General features: G+C 42.9%; 1 protein-coding gene across 30 annotated transcripts in view; it reads left to right on the top strand.

The window, feature by feature from the left end:
• The window catches only part of MICAL3 (microtubule associated monooxygenase, calponin and LIM domain containing 3), a 234,511-nt gene that overhangs the window by 168,019 nt on the left and 43,318 nt on the right, over positions 1-23,174 (top strand). For 23 of the 30 annotated variants that reach the window (XR_016346908.1, XM_089769356.1, XM_089769377.1 and 20 more), the window contains 7 exons: positions 7,622-7,860; positions 9,988-10,077; positions 14,860-14,997; positions 17,684-17,746; positions 20,878-20,982; positions 21,561-21,701; positions 22,109-22,200. Coding sequence is in view for 29 of the 30 variants with exons in the window: in XM_089769356.1 (XP_089625482.1) it covers positions 7,622-7,860; positions 9,988-10,077; positions 14,860-14,997; positions 17,684-17,746; positions 20,878-20,982; positions 21,561-21,701; positions 22,109-22,200 (868 nt within the window). In the remaining variant the exon portion in view is untranslated. The remainder of the gene's footprint in view (positions 1-7,621; positions 7,861-9,987; positions 10,078-14,859; positions 14,998-17,683; positions 17,747-20,877; positions 20,983-21,560; positions 21,702-22,108; positions 22,201-23,174) is intronic. The other 7 variants (XM_089769369.1, XM_075897077.2, XM_089769419.1 and 4 more) reach the window with 5 other exon arrangements.

The raw sequence follows: 23,174 nt of genomic DNA, 5'->3' as shown, positions 1-23,174 counted from the left end.
TTCATCATTAGTACCATGGTAAAAAAAACTTCAGTTAATATGCACGTCTGCAAATACAGGAATAATTGTGTGTAGCACTTCTGTAATATGTTTCACACTTAAAGCATTTTAAAACATCAGATTAATCCTCACAGAAGATCAACATATTTGGCATCTGATCAATAAGGGAAGTAAATTTCAAGTTGGTGTTGCGCCAGTCTTAAGCCACTCTAGGGATGCCTTGCAAAAGTACCCTCACACACATTAACTAACACAAGTGTGCATAGAAAGGAAAACTGTCTCAAAGGTAGCCAGCCAGGACCTAATTGTTGTTGGACTTCTGTAGGATAATAGCAACATCTAGAGTCACACCCAGAACTAAATGTAATACCCACACAATGTTTGGAGAACATGTGCAGATTTGAATGTAAGATACATTCAAGGTAATTTACATTTTCTTTATCCTGATTCTGTGGGCCATTCACAGTTGTCACTTGCATAGATTATTATTTCCAGATGAAGGCTCTGTGCTAAGAAGTTGCTCTAAAGAGTGGTGCATATTCCATTATGAGGCACCAAAGTGTCAACAATAGGTCTGTGTTCGGACAGCCCAGCACCCATAAGGCTTGAGGTGCAGATTATCCTTAAAGAGGACATGATGCAGTTAAAGTGGGTGCTGTTCGTACAGTGCCCCACCTTTTGAGCTGAAACCACCATGATGGAATACTCTCTCATCTCTGTAAGTGGCCACTCCAGATTAATGTTGAACCATATTGTGGGATCCAATGGAGGCAGCTAGCACTGTCACTCTATTCTAGACCTGCGCTGTAGGGTTGTAGAAGATGCGAGTCTCCAAGCCTTATAGCCTGGCTCCTTTCTCTGGCACAAAATTGACAGACATATGCATATATGTTTTATATATATTAAGAGGCACTGCCTGAATATTTGAGTCTGTCTGTCAAGTCATCCAGTTCTTTTCTCTGATCACCAGTTAACAGAAAAAAATGGTCCCAGCTGGGGCTACTAGCTTGAAAGGAAGACCCTGTGCCCCAATCTATCTCTGTCTCCTTTCACCCACACAGCCTCTTGTTTCTCAGGACTCAAATGCAAACACACAAGTGCAGTGCAGATAAATGCTGGAGAAGGTAAAGTGAGCTGTGGAGTAAAGAATTTACATTGTGAATATTACATGAGATAAGCAGACTAGCTGGAGAACATGGCTTGATCCACAGAGTAGTCATGGCAACAGCATGAGCAACAATAAATTTTATTGACAGTGCACTAAAAACCTAGCAAGCGACACCTGTCAGATTTCTTTCTGTCCTGAAAAGGAGGAAAGTGCGCTGTTAATCAGGAGAGGAGATAAAGACCATTTTTTAATCTCTCTGAGAGCATCTGTATAAAGCCACTGGGATATGCTAAGACCTCTTGGGAGCTTGTTGTACACCAGAGGTTCAGCATATATTTATGATCTGATTCATCATTTACCTTTAGAAAGGAGAGATGGGACTTGAAAATAAATGTCTACTTTCTGCTGTGGAACAAGGGGTTATAACATTTGCATTATATATCATACACAACCCACTTCTTGTAGCTTTGTAAAATTGTCATGAAAACTAACTGGACCATGCAGAAAATCTTCCTTGTCAACTCCATATTGTGATGAGGGGAAAAAAAACCTATGGTACCTTATACATTTTATTAATTTACATCTGTCAAAAATATTCTCCCCAGGCAACGAATAACATTTTGCAAAGATGGAATAGAGCAAGAAAAAGGATAGATTTTTATCATGCAAAAATAAATTATAGCCCTCAAGGTAATCTGAACTCTGCCCCTGGAGTTATGTGCATCTTTAATTTATAAGAAAAGTTGTGTTGCAATATAGCACTTGCAACACATGTCTGTCCCAAACTGTGTAATGAAAGCCTGCATGTCAGGAATAGATTTAAGGTGGATGTTGAAGATATACATTTCAGATTTGTGTAGATTTTATATTTCAGGCTTTTTTTAATGTTTCAGATCATATGTGATCCGTTTTCAGACCTCACTTTTGTTGTCTGGAAATAGCAACTCTGTGTCTGCTCATCTTACCACTTACACACTTTATTAATGTGAAAAGATTACATGAAAAATAAGCAGCAAATACGTAAAACCATTGTGGCAAGCGTACATCAAAGATTGTAAAATCTTGTGTAGATGGCGCAGAACAGAAGAAGATAGCTATGTGAGAAAATATCAAGTGGAAAGAGAAGTTGTGAATAATCCATTCTAGGAAGAAGTTCAACCAAGGAACGTTTGTATTAAAAAATACTGAGATTACCTGTTAAGCCAAAAGCGGGCTTTTTCTGCGAGCAGTAATCTCAAATGAGCCCTTTTATGTAAAAGTTATTGCCCGAAGTATCTGTTTGTTAAGCAGTGCTGTTGCAGTCACACAAAACCAACAATAGTATAGTTTTAACTAAGCCCAAACTATTTTGCTTTTGAAATAAGATGAGATTCACTTCTATATGGCAAGCATCCAGTCATTGCACTTCTTTTTCTCATAAATATAACAACACAAGATTTGTTCCTGAGTTTATTCTAAATTAGATCCTTTTTTCAGTGACAAAAATAACTTTTATTTTGTTTCCTGTTATGGTAACACTAACATATAAACAGCATTCTGTGTCATCCTGGGTATGTCTAGACTACATGGGTACGTCTAGACTACGTGGTCTGTCGACAGAGCCATGTAAACTAGTTACCCGACATAGTCAATGAAGCGGGGATTTAAATAATCCCCGCTTCATTAAAATAAAAATGGCTGCCACGCTGTGCCGACAATCAGCTGATCTGGCACAGTGCGGAAGTCTAGACGTGGATCGGTCGTTAAGGGAAGCCTTGTCGAGGCTTCCCTTGTCGACCGATCTGTGTCTAGACTCCCGTACTGTGCCGGATCAGCTGATTGTCGGCACAGTGTGGCGGCCATTTTTATTTTACTGAAGGGGGATTATTTAAATCCCTGCTTCATTGACTGTTGGGTAAACTACTTTACATGGCTCCATCGACGGAGCCATGTAGTCTAGACTCTTCCGCTATGTGGCATCAACAGGAATGAGTACTAAATAGGAAACAGTTAAACCCATGCAAACTCAGCAAAAGTGCTGAGATTCACAGATGCCACATGATTTGAAAGCACTGGGATTGCACATGAGTAACAGGGTCTGATTTAGCTCATAGAACTTTGATTACAGATAATGTGCAAGACTGGTAAGCATGTAACTTAGCTCACTTCTGAAAGCTCAGGCCAAGATTCATGTGGGATTGGCAGCTGAAAAAAATGACTTGTAGACTGAGTGAGTATGATACAGAAATCACAGCGAGACAAAATGCAGCCTCAAAATGACACTTTTAAAGTCTCTTGTTGAGTCCGTACTGATGTTTAATTGCAGTTTATTGTCCCCTAATGTATTAATGCCGGAATGCACTTAAATGTCAATTGTACAGATTTTATCCCAGACAAAAATATCCTTGTTAAACTAGCAGTAAAGGCATATGCTTGTATCTATAACATTAGGAGAACAACCTTTTTAGAATACTCAATGGACAAAACATTAAAAGACCATGAAATGCTAGTCTAAAATTCCAGTTTAAACAACTATAAATATTTCGTAGTATTTGAATTTAAAATTAACAATTTCCTGGCCTTCTAATATTTATTGAGAGTTTTTAAAATACAGTTACAAATGTATAACCTTAATTCCATTTAGAGCAGTAGTTCTCAACTCATTTCAGTCCATGGACCACCAGGTGTAGCCAGACCAATCAAAACATTTTCATGATGGAGACATGATAAAAAAGAGCAGACAACAAACATTTTGGTTTGAAATTTATTTCTTACTAACAGATTTTTAGATTCTTCTCACTGACAAGCTTTTCAACGTTTGGAGTGGTACTTGATAATGCACAACGAATATCGCTTTCCACGGCAAGCCAATTCCTCTGTTTGGACTTAATGTGCAACAAACACGAAAATCCAGTCTCGCACATATAAGTTGATGCAAATGGCAAAAGAAATCTGACTGTGTGCACTGACAGATTTGGGTAACTCCCAGTCATGCTGGCCCAAAATTTCTTGATGGTAGACTGCTGGTACACGTCTTGAGCCACAAAATCATTTTTCAGATCCAAGAATTCCTCCTGCAGATCCTCTGCAACACTATTAACATCTGTTGTAAATGGATTCCTGATGAAAGATAATCTATCCCTTGTCCTGTCCACCTCCGGAAAGTATCATTGGAAGTCCTGTCGTAGCTCCCGTAAATGATAAAGAATATGCGTCCGAATGGCTTCCTTTTCCCCGAGCATGGCATCCACATATGGAAATTGAAACAAATTATTGTCTTCGACTCTTACGATCCAGAGTTCTAGTTTGTCAAGAAAAGCCTCGATGATGCTTTGGCAAGAGAACAGATTTACACCTTTCCCTTTCAGCTGAAGTTTCAGTATGTTCAAGATTCCAAAAATATCGACAAGATACGCAAGTTCTAAATTTGACTGCGTCAGCACATTTCGGAATTCCTCTTTCCCTTGAGCCTGGAGAAATAAATCAAACTCTTCTCTCAGAGTTGAAAAACTCTGTTGAATACGTTCCCTGCTGACAACCACCGTACAGAAGTATAGAACAGCAACACATCAATGTCGGAACCCATGTCCAGGCAAAATCTTTTGAACAGCCTGGTGTTCAGAGCCGATGATTTGATGTGATTCACCACTTTCACCAACCCTTTGAAAACAGCGTTCAGTTGATCAGGCAATGTTTTTGACGCCAAAGCTTCCCTATGAATGAAGCAATGAACTCCGGCTACCATTGGAGCACGCTGTTTCACCAGCATTTGGAAGCCCGATCTTGAGCCCAGCATGGCAGATGCACCATTAGTGGTGACACCCACAAGATTTACCCAATCCAGACCATGTACTTCAAAGAAATTGTTAACAATTTCCATCACATCCTGAGCCTTTGTGGTAGTATCAAGAGTCTTGCAAAAAAGAAACTCGTGCAAACCATGTATTGTGCAAACACCAATAGCTGAGAGCACAATGCAGCGTCGGTCGATTCATCCAATTGTATGGCAAACAATGGAGACTTCTTTATTTCATCCACAACTTGTTCACTGATGTTCTGTGATATCTCATTTATCCGTCTCGATGCTGTCTCGTTAGACAGATACATCATTCAGCTTCCTTGCTGCTTCCTGTCCAAGAACAAGCTGCACCATCTCTTTTGCACTGGGGAGCGCAAGTTGCTCTACAATCTCTTGCGCAAAGGCACATGCCAGTGTAGAAGCTCTCTTCTGGAGTTTCTGCGCAAGATCATGCCAGTATAGATGTAGCCCTAGAGTTTTAAGTCCAGAGAGTTGTCCTTTTTTTAAATATGATCTGATCATATATACCAGAATGATTGCAACTGGCAAAGTGGGTTCAGTGGAGTTTGTATGTGTGAAGTGAGAGAAAAGTTCTGTTGGATTAATTGGTGCAGTTTGCAAAAGTCTTTGCCCTTGATCTTTTGAGTTTAATGCATTGGGTGTGTATGTCTCATGGGGGGACTTCCAAGATGGGCAGAGCTTGAAAGTTTACCCTACGTTTTCGCACAAGGTTAGGACAGCTCAGTCCTTCAATGGGCAGCTTTTATAAACTTTACAAAGTCCATTAGTTCTAGGGCAAAGTTTGTAAAGGTGGCCAGAGCCTTTTTTTTTTTTCCCCTACAAGGGGTGTATACTTAGGAGAAATGAGAGGAAACTTGCTAGCAATGCCACACAAGCAGATGGTGTTAAGGATTTTCTGTGGCACCCAGGAATCCACGCTGATTTTTCACAAGCTTGCTGCAGGGTGGTCCAAATCTGTACCTCGTACAAAATCAGTGTTATAGTCAACATTACAAAATTAATCTGTTTTACAAAGTTTAAGCTTGATAAAAGCTAACAGCGCATTCAGATGTTCACATTAGATGAAAAATTCCTAAGGATAAACATCCCAACTTCTCAGATAGAATCTACTGTATGAGATCTTATTACTTGCTCTTTAGTTAAACAAGTTTGAAATTTCTAGACCAATCCTTATTTGGTAGTAGGATAATGCATTAAGAGCCTGATCCAACTACTGTTGGAGTAAATGGAAAGATTCCTTAAGACTTTTTTTTTATTGGCATAACTCCTACTGAATTTGATGCTTCAGAAATAGCTTCTCTAGTTCGCCTCACATTTGTTAACTAATCTGTAGTCAGACCAAGTTTGTAAAATCTGCAGTGCATAGGACCTCTCTTGAAGAATTTGGACATGGGAGAAAATTAACTTTAGTGTGGAAATAGTGATACAACTTGAACTCTGGAAAAATTATCTCTCTATAATACAATTTTAACTTTTAAATTGTATCAAGAGCTACATGTGTGACCAGCTGAAAAGTTAAGGGTTATTCCCATAGAAAACTCACCCTGAGTGTAAGATTCAAACTATTTAGCATATATAAACTTGCTTTGTTACTTAAAGAAATTCCTTTCCCTGCTACACATTTAGATGAGCACGCCTTTTCTGAACTCATCAATTCAAATTTACAGAAGTTCATTTTAGCAATTTTATTTCTTTCAGTGCATTTCTTGAGAGTTAGCTGTGAATGTAAATTAAAGCAAGCTTTGAGTTGTTTGAGCATAAGTATATCAACAAATTCTCAAGTTGAAAGTGTACGTTTTCTTGTCTGGATAATCTAAAAATTGGCAAATGTATCTATGAAACTTGCCAATAAATTCTTTTCGCTGCTAGTGAAAATGCATGGAAAGATTTCAGCCTAAGAGATCATTTTTTTGAAAAAAGTTCTTGGAAAAATTGGGTTGAAAATAGTGAAAGTACCTTCTTCACCTTTGACTATCATGCCAGTACCTAGAGGCTATAATCGAAGAGCCATACTTGTTGTGACTTTCACTTACAAAGTCAAAGTCTAGTTCAGACTCACTAAATCAAATTCAGAGGGCGCCCCCGCTGGCAGCTGGTACTCCTGCTCTTGCCAGGAGTAATAGAAGCTGATGGGAGTATTTGTTCCTGTTGGCCTCCTGTTACGGGGATGCCGCCAAGCTCAGCTTAAAGTAGGCTGACTCCAGCTTACATATTCTATACAGCTGGAGTTGCATACCTTAAGCTGAGCTGCTGGGTCTAGAGTAGACCTGGCCTGAGGACCTTTGCCAGACCTGAAGAAGAGCTGTGTGCAACTCCAAAGCTCATCTCTCCCACCATCAGAAGTGAGTCTCAAATAGATATTACCTCACCCACCTTGTCAGTCCAGTATCCTGGGACACAGCTACAACCACAGAGCGTATAGGAACCAAAGACAGATTTCTACAACAATCCTTCCTCTGGCTCCTCTTCATTAAAAGTAATTGGATCCAGTTCCTTTAGCTATTGAATCTATTGCCTCCACATCAAGCTTCTTTAACCTTATGCAGTCCGCTTCCACCGCACTATTTCTAAAATAGTCCAGTGAAACATTGAAGGGGAAAAAACGGTTTCCATTGCATGTACTAGAGTTTGTACTGAAGTTTTGCCAGCCACATATAAACTTGGCTAGGATTCATCATTAACTGACTTCTGTCTCTCTTTTTCCCCCTTTACAGTAGTTCAGAATCTGAAATGGAGGAAGAGGAGGAGGAGGAGGAGGAGGAGGAGGAAGGGGAACTACTGCAGCCCCAGCTACCTACCTCAGACCTGGGAGGTGTGCCCTGGAAAGAAGCTGTGCGAATCCATGCCCTTCTGAAGGGGAAGAGTGAGGAAGAGCTTGAAAGTCAGAAAAACCATGAGGCTGAAAACAGGGAAGAGGGGGAAGAAGAAGAGGAGGACGAAGAATCTAGTGAAGGTTAGAAAAAGATTGGTTTGTATTTTCCTTCTGCTGGATAGGCAGGGCAAGCTTCACTTGTGTTCAGCACCGAGTGAAGTTGGACAGGCACCCCTGTGATAACATGAGTTTGGCAGTACCTTATTCTCAGGAAAGCATTTGAGGACTGATGGGGAAGCAGTGGATTGGGGTGCAATAAGAGTATGAGGTTATATTAATGGAAGGGAATGAGGGAAGGAACTATGTCAAAGGGCCATTGACACTGCAGCTGGAAGCGTGCATCTGGGCATGGGTAGGTGGCGTGGCCCACTTGCCCTGTGTGTGTGTGGGGGGGGGGGGGTTAATCTGGGCAAGTGAGGTAGCCGGCTTGTGCTGCAGCCCACGTCACTTCCAGCTATGTTGCTATTCTTAGTGTGCTAGCGTGAACAGAGCAATGTGAGTCTGCCTACCGGCGCTGGGAAGTGTACTCCCTGCTTCAGTGTAGATGTACCCTCTTATTTTTCAGATCAGTTTCTCTCTTTGTCCTTGCACTTTACTTTGTATTTGTAAGTGAATTTCATGTCGATAGAAGGTGCTGATTTGATCATGTCAGAGACAGAAGATCAGTCTATAGGGCAGTTACGGCACTACTAAGAGCACACTACATGTCCCGTTTACTGTCCTAACAGCGTGTCTCCACCAGTACCTTACCCCTCTGTCCAGTATAGCCTGGTAAGAAAGGCAAATTAACTCTTGTCTCCACTTTCCCTGGACTCAGATTGGATCAATATATTTCCACAAGTGTCAGAAGGGAGGCACTTTATGCCTGAATGAAGGGTGCTGCCAAAGAGCAAAAAATACTTTCCTTCGGGTGAAATACTTTCCTGCTTGTACCATAATGGTCTAACCCAAGTAGCTAATTCTCTTGTTGGTTCTCTTCTGTGTAACTCCCAACGTTGTGACAATTGTGCTATTCTCTCATTGGTTTGTAGGGGAATCAGATTTGGATTTGGCTCCCTGTTCAGCCAGCCAGCCAGGAATAGGAAGTGCTGTGGAGATTTTGCATTCAGAGTTGAGAATGAGGGAGTGCCTCGCACTACTTTGTAATAATCCTCTGTGGCCCAATATGAATGAGATCCCAGCAGGCCCAGCAAGGGGGGTTGGGAAACTGCTCTGGGGCCAGCGATTCAAAATGGCCTGTGACTCCCGGATACCACTATTGCTACTGCAGCTGCAGCCAGAGCCTTGGGGCCTTTAAATTGCCATCAGAGCCCTTGGTAGCATATGCTGGCCAGTGCTGGCTGGAGGAGTGGGGGGCTCAGCATGATCCAAGCAGCGCTAAGGTTTCAGCCTCACCCCTTGCGGGAGTGTGGAGATGGCTCCCCTCCTGACCTTGCTCAGGGGCCTGGCAATTCTGTCAGCCCCCCAGGACCACAGGAGGAGCAGTATCCAACTCTCTTAAATCAGCAGGATAGACTCCACTATATGAACTTAAGTTGAACCCCTGTGCTCTCAAGGCTGTTTTTATTTCAGCTTTGAGTATTTTGTTATGAAACAGGGGTGGAGGGGGGAGTGATGGAAGGTTTTCCACCCCTGCACCTCTTTAGTAAGTCATAACCACACTGAGCTTGTTTTGGAAACAGGTATCTTTGCTGTGCTTCTTCACCCTTCCAAGCTGTGACTGAATCTTATCTTTCAAAACATGACTTGAATACTTGCATTTCCCCTGCTGTGAGAGCTACCAGACTTGCTTTATAAAAGCCACTGGCCACCTAATGTTGAGAGTATGAGCACAGGTGTGCTTGTGCTAAGCTGTGGTGTCAATCAGGTGCCATTTGGTGCAGGAAATGGCCTTTTAACTAGGTGCTTTGGCTATATTTTTCTGCATAGAAATCGTAACTCCATAGCTGAAGTTCCTGTCAGAGCCAAGACCATGGCTAAAGTATGCATGTTGTTCATTAGTCTACTAAATTGTGATGTTCCCAGACCACCTTTCTCTCTTTTCTGTGGAGTTTGCCTATGAAACAGAGAGCTTTGATGAGTACAGTAAGTCATGTTGGATTTCCAAACAATAATTTTGCTTTCTGATTCTCTGTCCTTTCCCTCTCTGTATTATTTGTGTGCGTGCATCTTATGCTGTATGTGGGGGTATGCCTCCCCCTGCTGTAGAGGGAGAGTATTACCCTTGGGAGAGAGAGCTCCAACAAGGCCTCTGGCTTCAACGACTGTCAAATGAAGAGGACACGGGTACTTTTAAAGGTACCCTTGTACCATCACCACCTTTGCTTGTCCTCAAGGATGTGGGGGGACTGACATTTTAAAGAGCAGGTCCCACATGAAAAGATGTTTTGTTTTTATTGAAATGCATGTACCAACTCTCTTGAAGTTGGGTGAGGAGTTACTGACTTCCTCTCATGATCCAAGCATAGGCACTGCTTAGGTGTACTACATTTTTACCGTTCCTTGTGTGGGAGGGTAGGGAAAGCTAGATAGTCTCCCGAGAACTGTGACGCAACTGTAAAATATACTCAATGACTCTGATCGCTTTCTGCTTGGCTAGATCAGATGGATTATTTCCTACAGTGCACTGTATTTCCAATTTTTGATCATTACTTTCTTGAAGTATTAGGCCACAACAGTATGTTCATTCTTTCTGCATTGATTTGGCTCATATGAGCCTGGATATGTAAGACTAAAAGCTGAGTGCTTTCACCCAACTGAATAGGTGCACCTCATAGCTGGCATTGCATGTCCTTTGTGGCTTATTGCTATTATCACAGAGCTCTTTTACTTTATATTTCCTGATTTGCCTGAAACTTTGTTTGTTTTTAGTATTTTGATGCACCATATGCTTCATATGAAAGATTTCATAGGAGCATAAGAGAAAATCATATGGGAAAATATCAACTTTTTTTGCTCTTTTGAAAATATGTGTACAATATACAGGCAGTCCCCGGGTTACATGGATCCGACTTACATCGGATCCCTACTTACAAACAGGTGAGGCAACCCTGCACTAGCTGCTTCCCCCCAGCAGACCAGGGAGACGCGAAGCTAGCGCCCCCCTCCCCCCCAGCAGACTAGGGAGATGCGGAGCAGCTTTTCTCAGCAGACACCTCAGCTTGAGAATAAAGGACTGAGGGAAGTGAGGTATGGGAGAATAAAACTGAGCTCTGGAGAAATGTTTGGCTAGAGTTTTCCCTACAATATGTACCAGTTCCGACTTACATACAAATTCAACTAAGAACAAACCTACAGTCCCTATCTTGTACGTAACCCGGGGACTGCCTGTATATAAATATTGTTTGTTCCTAGCCTTTCCTGACTCATCATTTGCTCTTCCCCTGGAGTGCAGCTGTGAATTCAGCAGAAATCTGGGGTCTCTTGGCCACTTCCAACACTTTCTATTGTAAAAGTTCAATCTGTGATGTTAAATATTCCCTGATTTAACGTTTTTGATGGTGAGAACTGAAGGTGGCCAGATGGCCAGCGGGCAAAGGCACATGGAAGCAAGAGAGCCTTAGTCGCTGCCATTTTCATTAAATTCCATTATTCTCTGTCCTAGCAGCTGTCCTACTTGAATTTTTGTTCTTAAAGAGCAGGTTTGGGAACACTGGAACAGCTTCCAGTTAATCTTTAGAATTACAACGTTTAATTGTGAGAGAGCCCAGCCACTCCTAAAGTGCTGTTCAGTACTGCAGAGGGGCTAGAGAGGGGAACATGCTGTTCTTCTGGAATTCACCGAGTTACCTTTTCATGTAAAGGTGAGCTAAGAGGTCCAGCTTCCTGTGAAGCTTAATGGCCAGCCTTGGGTGCAGCCACATTTGAAATGCTTCTGTGAAGTTTTGGGGCATTCTGTTACTACCTGCCATGGAACCTGGGGTACCTTAATGCAGTGCTGCTGTGGCTCAGAACCCCGATACCAGTAGCCAGCCTACAAGCATAAAGGTCTCATGTTGGCTTCCACCAACATAGTTACTTCTTGCAGGGTAACCCCCACAGTCCTTCTAGTCCTGTGTCTTCCCATAAGTTCACAACCGCAGTCCGGGTACATATCTCATAATGACCATCAGGTACAAAACATTACCCATTTTCATGGAAGACCTTAACATATTTTTATAGCACAGGAACATTGTATACAGTCAGTTGATTCAAAGTTTAATTTTGGGGGATTCAGACTCCCTGTTCGCCTTGTAGCGTGACTGGATTCTGGTTGTCACACCTTCAGCCTGCATTCAAGTGGTCAGATATCAGAAGAACAGCAGGTTGTACACCAGCCAGCCCCCAGTACTTCAGGAGTGGCTGGGCTCTTTACAGTTTTATATTACTGCAAAAACTGAATTGGGGTCTGCCTCTTAAGTAAGGCCTGGGCTACATACACAGAGAAGTACAGGTTTAAATAAAGGTGTGATATTGATACCAATATGTTTAAACCTCTGAAAGTATGGCTTATACCAGTTTAGTTTATATGGGTAAATTTTACAGGTGCAAGCTACATTGATTCGCTGGGCTCGCCAAACCGTGGCGAGCCCTGCTCACCAGCTGCACTGTCTGGCGTTCTGCACATGCGCAAATCACCCGAACCCGGCTCTTCCGGGTTACAATCTACTCGCCACAGGCGAGTAGATTGTATAATTTGTCGAGCCCTGTTGATTCACATAGTCAGTTTTAAACAGCTATAGCTGTGTATCTATGCTGGAGCTTGCATTAATTTCTTTTTTTAAAATTAATGCAATGTCTATGTAGAGGAATCATAACAGTAAAATCTAAAGCAGCTTGCGAAGTGCTGCAGGTGACATGGAACCAGTTGGTACATGCAAAGACATGTAATTTCCATATAGAAAAAAAATAATTAAAATTAAGGGCCTTTCCCTATTCTCCAATTTCATTTCTTTAATGGGTTTATGGATGTTGTAATAAACACATGCCATCTATTTCCTGCTTCAGTTTGTCCTGTAAAATGTGACCACTAAAAGCCTGAGAGCTCAGATCCGCCTGCTGTAAATGACAGACTCCTGCCACTTGAAATAAAGGAAAATCTATTTGCTGTAGTAGTACAGGGCCTGTGACACACACTTGAACAATTCTGATTCCATCCAGTCAAAGGTAGTGGTAGCAGACAGGGTAGCAAATACATTTCAGTATCTGCTATGTAAAAGGAATAATAAAATAATAAGGTTAGTGATTATTGTGTCTGGTCCAATTCTACATTCTGTTTGGGCCTCTCTTTGGTGATGTCATACCTGTTTAAATCCCGAATGGTCAGGATACAAAGCTATATTGTAATGTGAAATAAGTCCTGCAAATCAGGTGGGGCCTGCTCTTTCTGAGCTTCCTACTTCCAGCTGTTGCTGGTAATCCTCAACCTTTTAACTCAGCTGTGTGGTGTGGTGTAAACACTAACTCTACTGATCTTAGAGCTTGCATGTGGGAACACTGGAATACAAGCACAACAAGGAAAGATCAGGTCGCTCCATTTGTTGGCCAGTGACTTGGTCCCTATTGGCCACTCCTGAATATTCATTTGTTCCCTTCCAGATATCCAGGAGTTCTGGTAAGGCTGTGTTTGTTTTGATTGGGAGGGATCATTACACTGATAAATTGAAGTACAGATTCAAATTTTAATTCCATTCCCTTTTTGTGTATTTCTCTGCTTTACTTTGCCCCTTTGACTAACTACCAAATAATTTTGTGCTTCAATAAATGGTCCTTCCCTCAATATCAGTTTTTCCAACAGCGATAGCCCCCGATGGTGATACCACAGCCATTCCTGAAGCTGAAATCCTCATTTATGATTCCACAAACCAGGCTTTCCATGGGTTATTCTGCTGTGTGACAGGCCTTCCCCATTACAGTTTTGACAAATGCCTAGTGCCAGGCTCCTCAGATGGATAGTCTGTAGTCAGTGATGGTTGGCTCTTTGCTATGAAGAGACAGAGGGTTTCTTGCCCAGTGATGTGAACAGCTGTGTCTGGTGCATGCTAATGCGTGGGGAGCGGTTAATGGAGAAAACAGCTTGCCATAATAAAAAATCCTGCAACCTGTGGTCAGACTCACCATGGAGAACTCCTGTACACCTTGCTGCAGGAAAAGGGTGAGGAGAACTCACGATCAAATTTCCCAGGGTCCTTTGTACCACAATGAAGAGGAAATTTAGAGAATGGCTACCAGGGTAACTTAATCAAACAGTCTTGTTGAAAACCTTGAAATACACAAAACACATTCCAAAGTGGTTTAGTCATATGTATGGACACTTTGACAAAAGAAATCTGTTTCCAAGAAGAGAAATTATTTTCGCTCTGTCTCAGTGAGAATCCTGATGTTACTCATAAAATGATGCTGCCCCCCCGAGCAATCCTTTCACTACTCCAACACCACAACTAAAATACTCTGAATAAAGTGTTGTCAACCTTAAACTGAAAAATCCAGTGCAATATAAAACTACATGCAGCTGGTCATTCTGAGGGCAGCCGGTAATGGGAGATCTTAATGTTTCTCTTTTGCACATAATGGTGAAGAGTTGGGATTCAAACCCCAAAAAGTGCACTTCCACAGTGTTGAGGACCACTGGGGAGTGAATGGATCCTTTGTTCTGTGAAATTGAGCCCACAGTGCAGACTGTTGCCAGCAGGATACATAGGGTGATACTCATGTGGAATAGGCTGAATATGGCTGAAAGTTCTGTTCATTGATCACCTACCAAATCTCAGTTGGATGCTCACAGAGTGCCTCCCATTGCCAGGCTGCTGCTTGCAATAGAGGTAGTCTGAAGTGAAGCTAGCGTGATTCAGCTTCAGAGTGGAGTGGGAACCTGAGGATTATAAATGGTTGTGTGTCTGTAGATGCATGTATATTTGATACCGAGCTTTGTCTGTCTGTCTGTCAAACTGATCTTGGCAAATAATATTTTCTTTTTTCTTTCCTTATATTTCCTTTCCGGTGGTGTGTTTCCTTTCTCTTCCTCTTTTTTCTCCCTCTTTCCACCTTGTCCTTCCTCCCTTCCTACTCACACCCTGATCGGTCACATCCTTGGTCTGCTAGCTGGAAACCTGAGGCTACAGCAGATTGTAAATCCAATTGATCCCCTGGAGATCCTGGCAGATGTGCACTGGACACACATCCGCGAGAAAGAGGAGGAGGAAAAAATGGTCCCAGTTTCAAAGTCCTCCACCTCCAGAGGTAATCTCCCTGGTGCATCAATCCCCAGATCACAGTTGCAGCTGTTTGACCCTGTTGCTTCTGGTCCTTTCAAGCACAACCTTCATCAGAAGGGTGAACAGTGATTCAGAGGCTCTGCCTCCTGAAGCTAAACGCTTATTTAACCATTTTATTTTTGAGGTGGGTCTCCATTTGAGTCACCGCTTCTCTATGACGCCATGACATGGTGAACTTTCCTGGCTTGTGTATCTAGTTAGAAGCCTTGTAACATTCTGCTACCGGATGGGAATTATTTGAATTTGCTCGTTGCAAGCTCCTCATAACAAAATGTAAAGGTTCCAGATTTGACAGCGAACAGTTCAGCCAGTTGTGTTCCTTTGGGACGGCTTTAGTGAGTCCAGACCTTGGCAAAACAAAAGTAACTTATTCTGAAAGGCTGAACAATTTTAGCTTCTACATTGAAACGTTCTGCTACTGCTTTTCAAACTTTGTAACTGCATCTGCCAGGGACCTGGTATCTTCAGGGAGTGGTGAAAAGTACAGAGGACCCGAGGAGCTAACCAGTTGCTGTTTGGCTCTTTGTATTGGCATTTGATGGTATTTTTATCAGCCAAGGTGCCATTTTAGCAGCTAAGGTGCCATTTTATTTTAAGGCCACTTTGGAGATGGGGGGGGGAATAGAGAATGGTGAGACCCTCTGCAATATCTCATAAATCTGATTGTGATTCACTTTCCACATTATTCCCACACCTAGGATTAAGATCTTGTCAGATGTCTTGAGTAGAGATGTAAGCGGCTAGTCGGCTCTCTGATAAACTTATCGGATAGCTTACATACTAGTCGACTCCTTGCTCCCCCCCGCCCTCCCTTGCTGTCTCTATCAGAAAGAGGCAGCCAGGGCGGAGAAGTGGAGGAGTTGCTGCGGGGAGCCGGCTTAAAAGCTGGTTCCCTTCCAGCTCCATAGGAGGGGGCAAGGACACAGAAGTGGCGTTCCAACTTTAAAATGTACAAGTCCCCGCTGGGGCTCTTGTACATTTCAAAACAGAAGCACTGCATGGAGCCTGTGGACAGTGGGAGACTCAGTCCCCCGCTGGCCCCAAGCTCCATGCAGCATTTCAAAGGCGGAATGCCAAACGACACTTCCACCTTTGAAAAGTAGCAGCAGCCGGGCGGGCTCTTGCTGCATTTAAAAGTGGAAGCGCCCTTATCGACTAATCAAATAGTCGATGGAAATTCCATCGACTATTCGATTAGTTGATTAATTTTAACATCCGTTGTATTGAGCTAAGCAGGGTGTGGCCTACTTCCCTAGTATTAGGAGAGCTGTAAGGAATGCTATCAGAGGAAAACAAAGCAAACACTTTGTGGTGTTTCATTCAGTAGGAGGCAGTGTTCCCTCTAAGTCCATACCAAACCAGTGTATCAGAATGGTTTTAGGAGAACTGTGTTTCAAGAGGTGCTATCTTTCCGTGGAAATTTAAGACCAAGGTACTGACAGCTTGTATTAAAAATCACATGGTATTTGTTATAAGAACTGGGGGGGAAAGGAAGGTCTTAACTCTTTTTCTCTCAACACTTTTTTCCCAGTAATTTCATTCTGCCTATAGTTGCTTGGTAGTTTTAGGTGGGTGTGGTTTTACTTCCTGGTGTGTGCATTTATTATTCAGTGCTGCATTTCACCCCAAAAGTGGCTAAATTTCAGTGGTGGGGGAAATTATTCTGATGATAGTTAGTAAAGTGTTTTGTACAAACAAAGAGAGGCTAAATAAAGTCAACCAGAAGGACTTTAACTCACTCCTGCATTGTAAGCTACCAGTGTCCCATTTTTAAATCTCAGCTCCTCTCTGTGACACTCTGAGCTGCTTCCAGGATGTACTGTCACAGTTGTCCATAAAGTGAAGGAAAACCTGTGCTGACCCTTCCCCATTATGCAGATGGTCCCTTTCATGGCATTTCCAGCTTCCTTCAGGAAATAGGCAATGTTTGCTTGCTTAAAGAATATGCCAGATTGGGAGCTTGATGTTCACGGACCCATAATTTAGATGCTTTAGTTTATAGCTTTAATCAAGGTGTATTCAACTGTAGTAGCAACTTCTAAAGGGACTGATGCAAGGTGTGGCTGTGTGGATGCTCCACAAATTTCACTTGTCAGTTTGATTTCAGTATGTGGTCACAATTGAATAGTTTCCTCCCACACATGCTGTTTAGAGAGCACTTCAGAACCATTCCCTGGAGCAGACAGTTAGATCTAAAGGTTCAGAGCAACACTGCTGATATCCAGGAAAGCTAGTCTGTGATCTCTTGTGCTCCAGTAGGAATTCTCCCTTATTTGTAAGCATCCAAACTCAGGATGCTGAAATTAATACAGACATTAGCTTTTGTAAGCGCTATTTTTATGGTCGTACTCCATCTTATAGCTTCTTTTGTCAGCTTGACCAAAATGGCTGGAATCTGCAAACAGGACACCGAGGACATGTTCAGTTCTCAATTACACCCTTATCTTCCATGGATCCTAAAAGCAGATTTGGTATTTATATCTCATTAACTTAATTTAACCCTCAAACCCAGTCTCCGTCATCTAACAGTGTCTAAGTTTTAATTCTGTTCTTGGTTTTGAGGGCTTTCTCTTGAGTGGTTTCAGTTTCATACACTTATTTGTGTCTAACTTTTGATTTACTATCATTATTTATTGTTTTTTTAAATTCAGCATCCGACCTTCCCTCGGTACGCCTTGAGGCGGTGCAGGCATGGCTGGAGACGTTCCCTGGAGGTAGTTTGGTGTTGTTCGTTCTATACGGATTCAAAATAACCCTGCCCGCCCTCTTTCCATGCCTTCAGCAGCTGAGCTGGTACCTTAACACTGGATCTATGGCCCTGTTGCTACTGCATGTCCAGGAGGGGGAATGTGCATGCATGCCTCGCTCACAGTCCATTCTCGCATGAACTGGACTTTCATCTTACCCTTTGCAAAGGCAGGCCATACAGAAAAGAATCTTTAGTGTAATGAAGAAGTAGGTTAAACATTTTGATTTACATTATAAATTGAGGAGAAATTAAGTCATCCTTCCCCACCCATTGACAAAGACATCTTGGAGCTCTCTTGGAGGAGAGTGAGTCCTTCAGGCAGTGCTTGAAGCAAATTACAGTTTTCTGGTGAGGTGACCAAGAAAGATGTCAGTTAAGCTAGCCAGGAACTCTTCAGGGCCAGGAGTGACAATGGAAATAGCCATGCTCCACAAACCTGAAACATGTTCCCCAGCTAAGCACCAAGGGAGTGGAAATATGCTAAATGTCATCTGATCTTCCTAGATCGTCCCCTAGAATCTCTTACAAAATCAGTGAGTATGGAGATGGGGAACAAAGGGTTGTTTAGCTCTGTAAATTAAAGACATACAGTAGATCGGGGTAACTTGTGTGACCTCTAGCCGAGTAGGAACAATTAGCTCACCTCTAAAATGTAGATCCTGTAACTGTGACGGCAAGGCGGCAGCATTTATGAGATAGCTGCACATCACCCCATCAAGTCCCGGCTGCTGGCCGACAAGGACAAAATGCTGACTCTGTAGTTTCTGGCTGCCATAGTGTATAGTTTAGCAGTTACTGTGTGGCAACTTTTGTCCTCTTGCTCCTCATCCTAACTGCACATACGTATATGCACACTGTATATATAACTATAACCACCCACCCTCTTATCCTGTTCCGCAAGCTCCAGGTCCTTCAGAATGGGCTGCTCATTGCACCAGTGTGCTACTTATCTATGCATCCATAAAATATGCTGCTGAATTTTGTATTCTTAAGGTATCATAAAGGATTTATTTTCATCTATTTGATCCTCATTATAGGAAAGTGCACCACAATTTCCAAATGGAAAAACCAGCATACACATAGCTAGGGCCAGTGTCAGGTATTCACCCTTTTGAAGGTGACGTTTTTACACATTTTGTGACAGTCATTCACATTTGATGTTTTTACCTGAAACAAGTTACTGTGGCAGTAGCTGGTATGTAAACGCAGCAAGCAGGTCAGTAAAGCGCCAGGTGTGAGGAGGGAGAGGGAAGGCTGATTTAGTTTAGAACATCTTTAGATGTCTCAGTGGGAAGCCCTGTCCTTACAGCTGTGACTTAGCCTTCATGTTCTAGATCTGTAAGATTCTACACATTACAAAGCCTTTGGTTTAAGGGGGGAAGCCATGTCATGCCCCTTTTAGATGACAGGAAGGCATCTTGTAACAGCTGTTTAAAAAAAGCCAGCAAGCCATGTGCCTCTCCACTGCCATGATGCAACAAAGGCGGCAAGAGTGGCATAGAAGAAATTCTCAGGTTGAAGGGGTCGGACAACGCTCCTTTCAGTAGAACAGAAAGTCAGTGTCATGCTTTGAAGACCAATGAAGCAAAGAGCCTCTATTAGAAAAAGAGGAGAATGTGTGTGGAAAATGTCAAGATGCCTGCTTGCTCTTTCTTAGACTGTCGTGATTAGTTTTAGCATTAAGGATGTGAATGGTTAACTGGTGGGGGCTGGAGCAGCTCCCCACCTGCAGGACTGACCACGGGTAGGAGGTACTCCAAAGCAGCCACTGTTGGCAATGGGGAGGAGTTAAACATTGCATTTAACTAGTTAACCAATTAAATGGGATTTTACATCCCTACTTCGCACTGGCATCATTTACATCATGGGGCCAGAATTTTAGTATTGTGTGCATATAGTTTGCAGCATGATTACAGAGAATGCATGCTCATTTGCAATAATTGAGCATTCAACAACTTAGTTAAATGTCTAACATATCATTTGAGCCTGCAGTTGTGCTACTTATATGCACAAATCCTGGCCCAGGTTTGTGCTGTCTGCCTGTGCTATGGTTATGGCTAGGAGCAGATTTAAAACAAAAATGATTCAGCCCGAAGTTGTGGAAAGACCTTGAAGCTATGTGACAGACAGCCACATCCTTCTAGCAGTTCAACCCCTAATATCTGAGATAGGATAAGATGTAATAATGGAAAGAGTTACAGGAGTTTCTGGGTTTCTGTGGAACATCATTTAGCAAATTAAAGGTCACGCGAGAGGGGCCACGTGATCCCCTCTAGAATTAAATCCTCTTCTGCGCAGTGTTGTCAAATGCCTTCTTTGGGTTTATAAATTCAGGAATCTTCCCTTGTATTGATCTTGCAAAACAGATTCTGGGCTCTGGCACAGAAGAACAGACTTTTTGTGCATCTGTTATTCACATTAAAATATCAGAATATCATCCGGGCCTTGTCTGTCTGCCCTGCAGCCTGGACTCCACCAAACACTTCTACAGTGTTTCAGCAGCACAGAAATTAAACACTTTCCAGATGCTCAACTCTTCTCATTGGTCACTTCATCTGACTTCAGGTCCTTGAAACATCTTTGTTTCTGCTGCTAGGCAAGTAATTATATTTGAATATGAGATTGCAGTTTGCAACTTGCATACATCTGCTACAGTGGAGTAACTGCAGTTCCTTTGTGGTGCTGATACTACATTGCAGCCACAACCAAGCATATTCCATTAGAGCTTTCCCTGACCTCCTTATTTAAAGTCTCACTCCAATATGCCTTGGCTCAGAATAGGAGATGCTGGTAGTTCATAAGGCCGATCCCTCTGAAGTGCCTTGAAAACCTTACAATGTCAGTGTCTATGATAAAGTTCCTCAAAATCACAAAACCTTTGACTGCTAGGACTGAAGGCTTGAAATGCCGGTTGATTATATGTGTGTGGGTCTTTCCTGCTGACGCGCCTCAGAGCTCCTAGTTGCAGTAACAATGAGTAAATATTGGCACTCGAGGCACTTGGCTTTCTTCGAGCCTTGGAAACTAAGGCTTTCCCTTGTATAGATTTTTCTCTCTCTCTCTCTCTCTCTCCCCCAATACTTTAATGCATTCTAGCCCCATTTGAGGAGAATGAAGTGGAGGACGAGGTGTGCACAGAGCCTGCAGATACAGAAGGAGAAGCAGGTGAAGAAGGAGACACAGGTGCAGAGCTGGACGATGGTATGGTGCCACAGTATATCACTAAACCTCATTATGGGAGCAGGGTCTTGTGTAAGGGTGATCCAGTCAGAGCCAATCTGTATATGTGGGAGCTCAGTGAAGAAAAAAGAAAAGTAGAAATGAAGTGTGAAATGGAGCTGAAGAACTGTAGTGCCATGGATTCTGGAAGACATTGCTTACAATCACTCTATTAGAGTCCTTACTGTCATGAGTAGTCTTTCTGAATGAAGGAAGTGAGTGTTCATGTGGGAAAAGGCAGTAGGGCTAACTCCAAAACCTTCCCTTGCCAGCATGAAGGAAACTGCAGATACTGGAAGGTATAGGGAAACTTCCAATGTTAACCGTGAAACGTATGAAACAAAGTAGGGACCTAATTAGTATCACCTTAGTAACTAGTTAAGTAACCCCAGTTAGCATATAATAAAGGAATAGGAGAGTTAGGTTCTCAGGTACCACCGCGAATAGTGCCCTGTATGGAAGTAGATAGAGTAATAGAAAGATTTCGAAAGTAAGTGGCTATTCTTGTGGCCTTGCATTCGAGACCTCCTCCTTTCTGTCATCTTTCTTTTCCCACTCAGATCAAAGATGGTCAGATGACATCCCATCTGAGGCAGAAGATGAGTGTCACTTACCTCAAGGGGACATGAAAGAGCCAGAATTGAAAGTCTTCGAAGATGAGGATGAGCTAAAAGCCGCTGCTCCTTGCAGTCTGACAGAAGGTAAACACTTCATCTCTGTATCCTGCAGTCCAGAAAGACTGATCATTTCTTTGAATTGTTGAATTGAGCTATTGGTGAAAGCAGTCTCTTCAATTAAATTTGAACCATGCCATTATTTTCAGTGCCTTGCATATGCTTGCATTTGTATTCTGAGAAAGGTGGTGTGATACCATGAGCTACATCTTCCAAAAGCATCAGGGAGCCCCCAGAACCTCAGATCCTTTTGAGTACTTTTGGGCTATTTGCCTGTATTGTTATGGTCACATACAGATATTCATACTCCAGAGGGATCATCTAGAATGTAAAGGGCTAGTGATTTGCTCACGGTTTACAGTGCTTCACATGGATTTAGAATGTTAAAAGAGTTCATTTGTTTGGGTTTTTTATACATTCTTCATTTTCCCTAGATCCATGCAAACCTTCCACCCTCATCTGCTCACCCAAGGAGAGTTCTATTCCTCTGTCCCCAGTTGGGAGTCCCAGCACAGAAAAAATAGAGGTAAAAGTTTTTGGTGCTCTTCAAATCTATGTTGACATCAATTATGGGTCTATATTCTGTATATTAGTAGAACAGCTTGTATGACCTGATTGTGATAATTTTTGCTTCTTTATCTGGATGACATAAATTGTCCTCTGACAACTTGAGACCTGATTTCATATTTTTCTCTATATATTTAAAAAAACGCCTTTCCTATGAGGCAACAGAGTGATGTCATCACATCACTCTGTGTCTACAGGAACAAGCCCCGCACACTCCCAGTCTGGATGCTGCTGCCCTGGCTGGCCCTCCCCAGTGGCCGGGAAAGAGCCCTTGCTGCCATGTCTGGCTTGGCTCCAGCCCTCCTCCAGGGGCCGAAGGGGGGAGGCCGAGAGATCGCTGCCTGTAGCTCGGGGCAGGGCCCAGAGGCTAGTGGTGGCTGTGGCCCGGGGAAGGGAGGCGAGAGGCTGGGGCTGGCTGCGGCTGGAGGGGGGAGCAAGAGGCCAGGGTTGGCTGCGGCCCTGGCCCTTCCCTCACCTCTCCAGCAGCTGGAGGTGGGGGCGAGAGGCTGGGGCTGGTGCGGCCCTGGCCCTCTCCACCCCTCCCCCAGGGGTGGGGAACAAGAGGCCAGAGCTGGTGCAGCCACAGCCTTCCTCTCCCTGGTGGCTGGGGGAAGAGCTAGCCCTGCCTACCCCCAGAGACCGGGGGAGGGGTTGGCGAGCGTAGTGAGCAGGGAACACAGCTCCTGTTGATTTTAAAAGAAAAATAGTCACTTTTTTTCTTCTGAACAAGTTCACAGTGAAGTGACTGATCAGTAGAACAAGTGTCTAACTCTAAAGGCAAAGAAAAAGTTACTGGATATTCTCCCCTCAGTGGACTCATGTAGCAAGCAGGAATTATGTATCATGGATATATACAGCGACAAAACTGGTCATTGTCCAGTCTCTGCTTGAGTCAGTTCAGTCACTCTGAGTTCCCTCCACAGCAGTGTCCTG

This window comes from Pelodiscus sinensis, chromosome 1 (genome assembly GCF_052426305.1).
Source record: "Pelodiscus sinensis isolate ZL-2025 chromosome 1, ASM5242630v1, whole genome shotgun sequence".
NCBI classification, from domain to species: domain Eukaryota; kingdom Metazoa; phylum Chordata; order Testudines; family Trionychidae; genus Pelodiscus; species Pelodiscus sinensis.
Note: the sequence above shows the minus strand (reverse complement) of the source record. Positions and strands in the feature narration are given on the sequence as shown.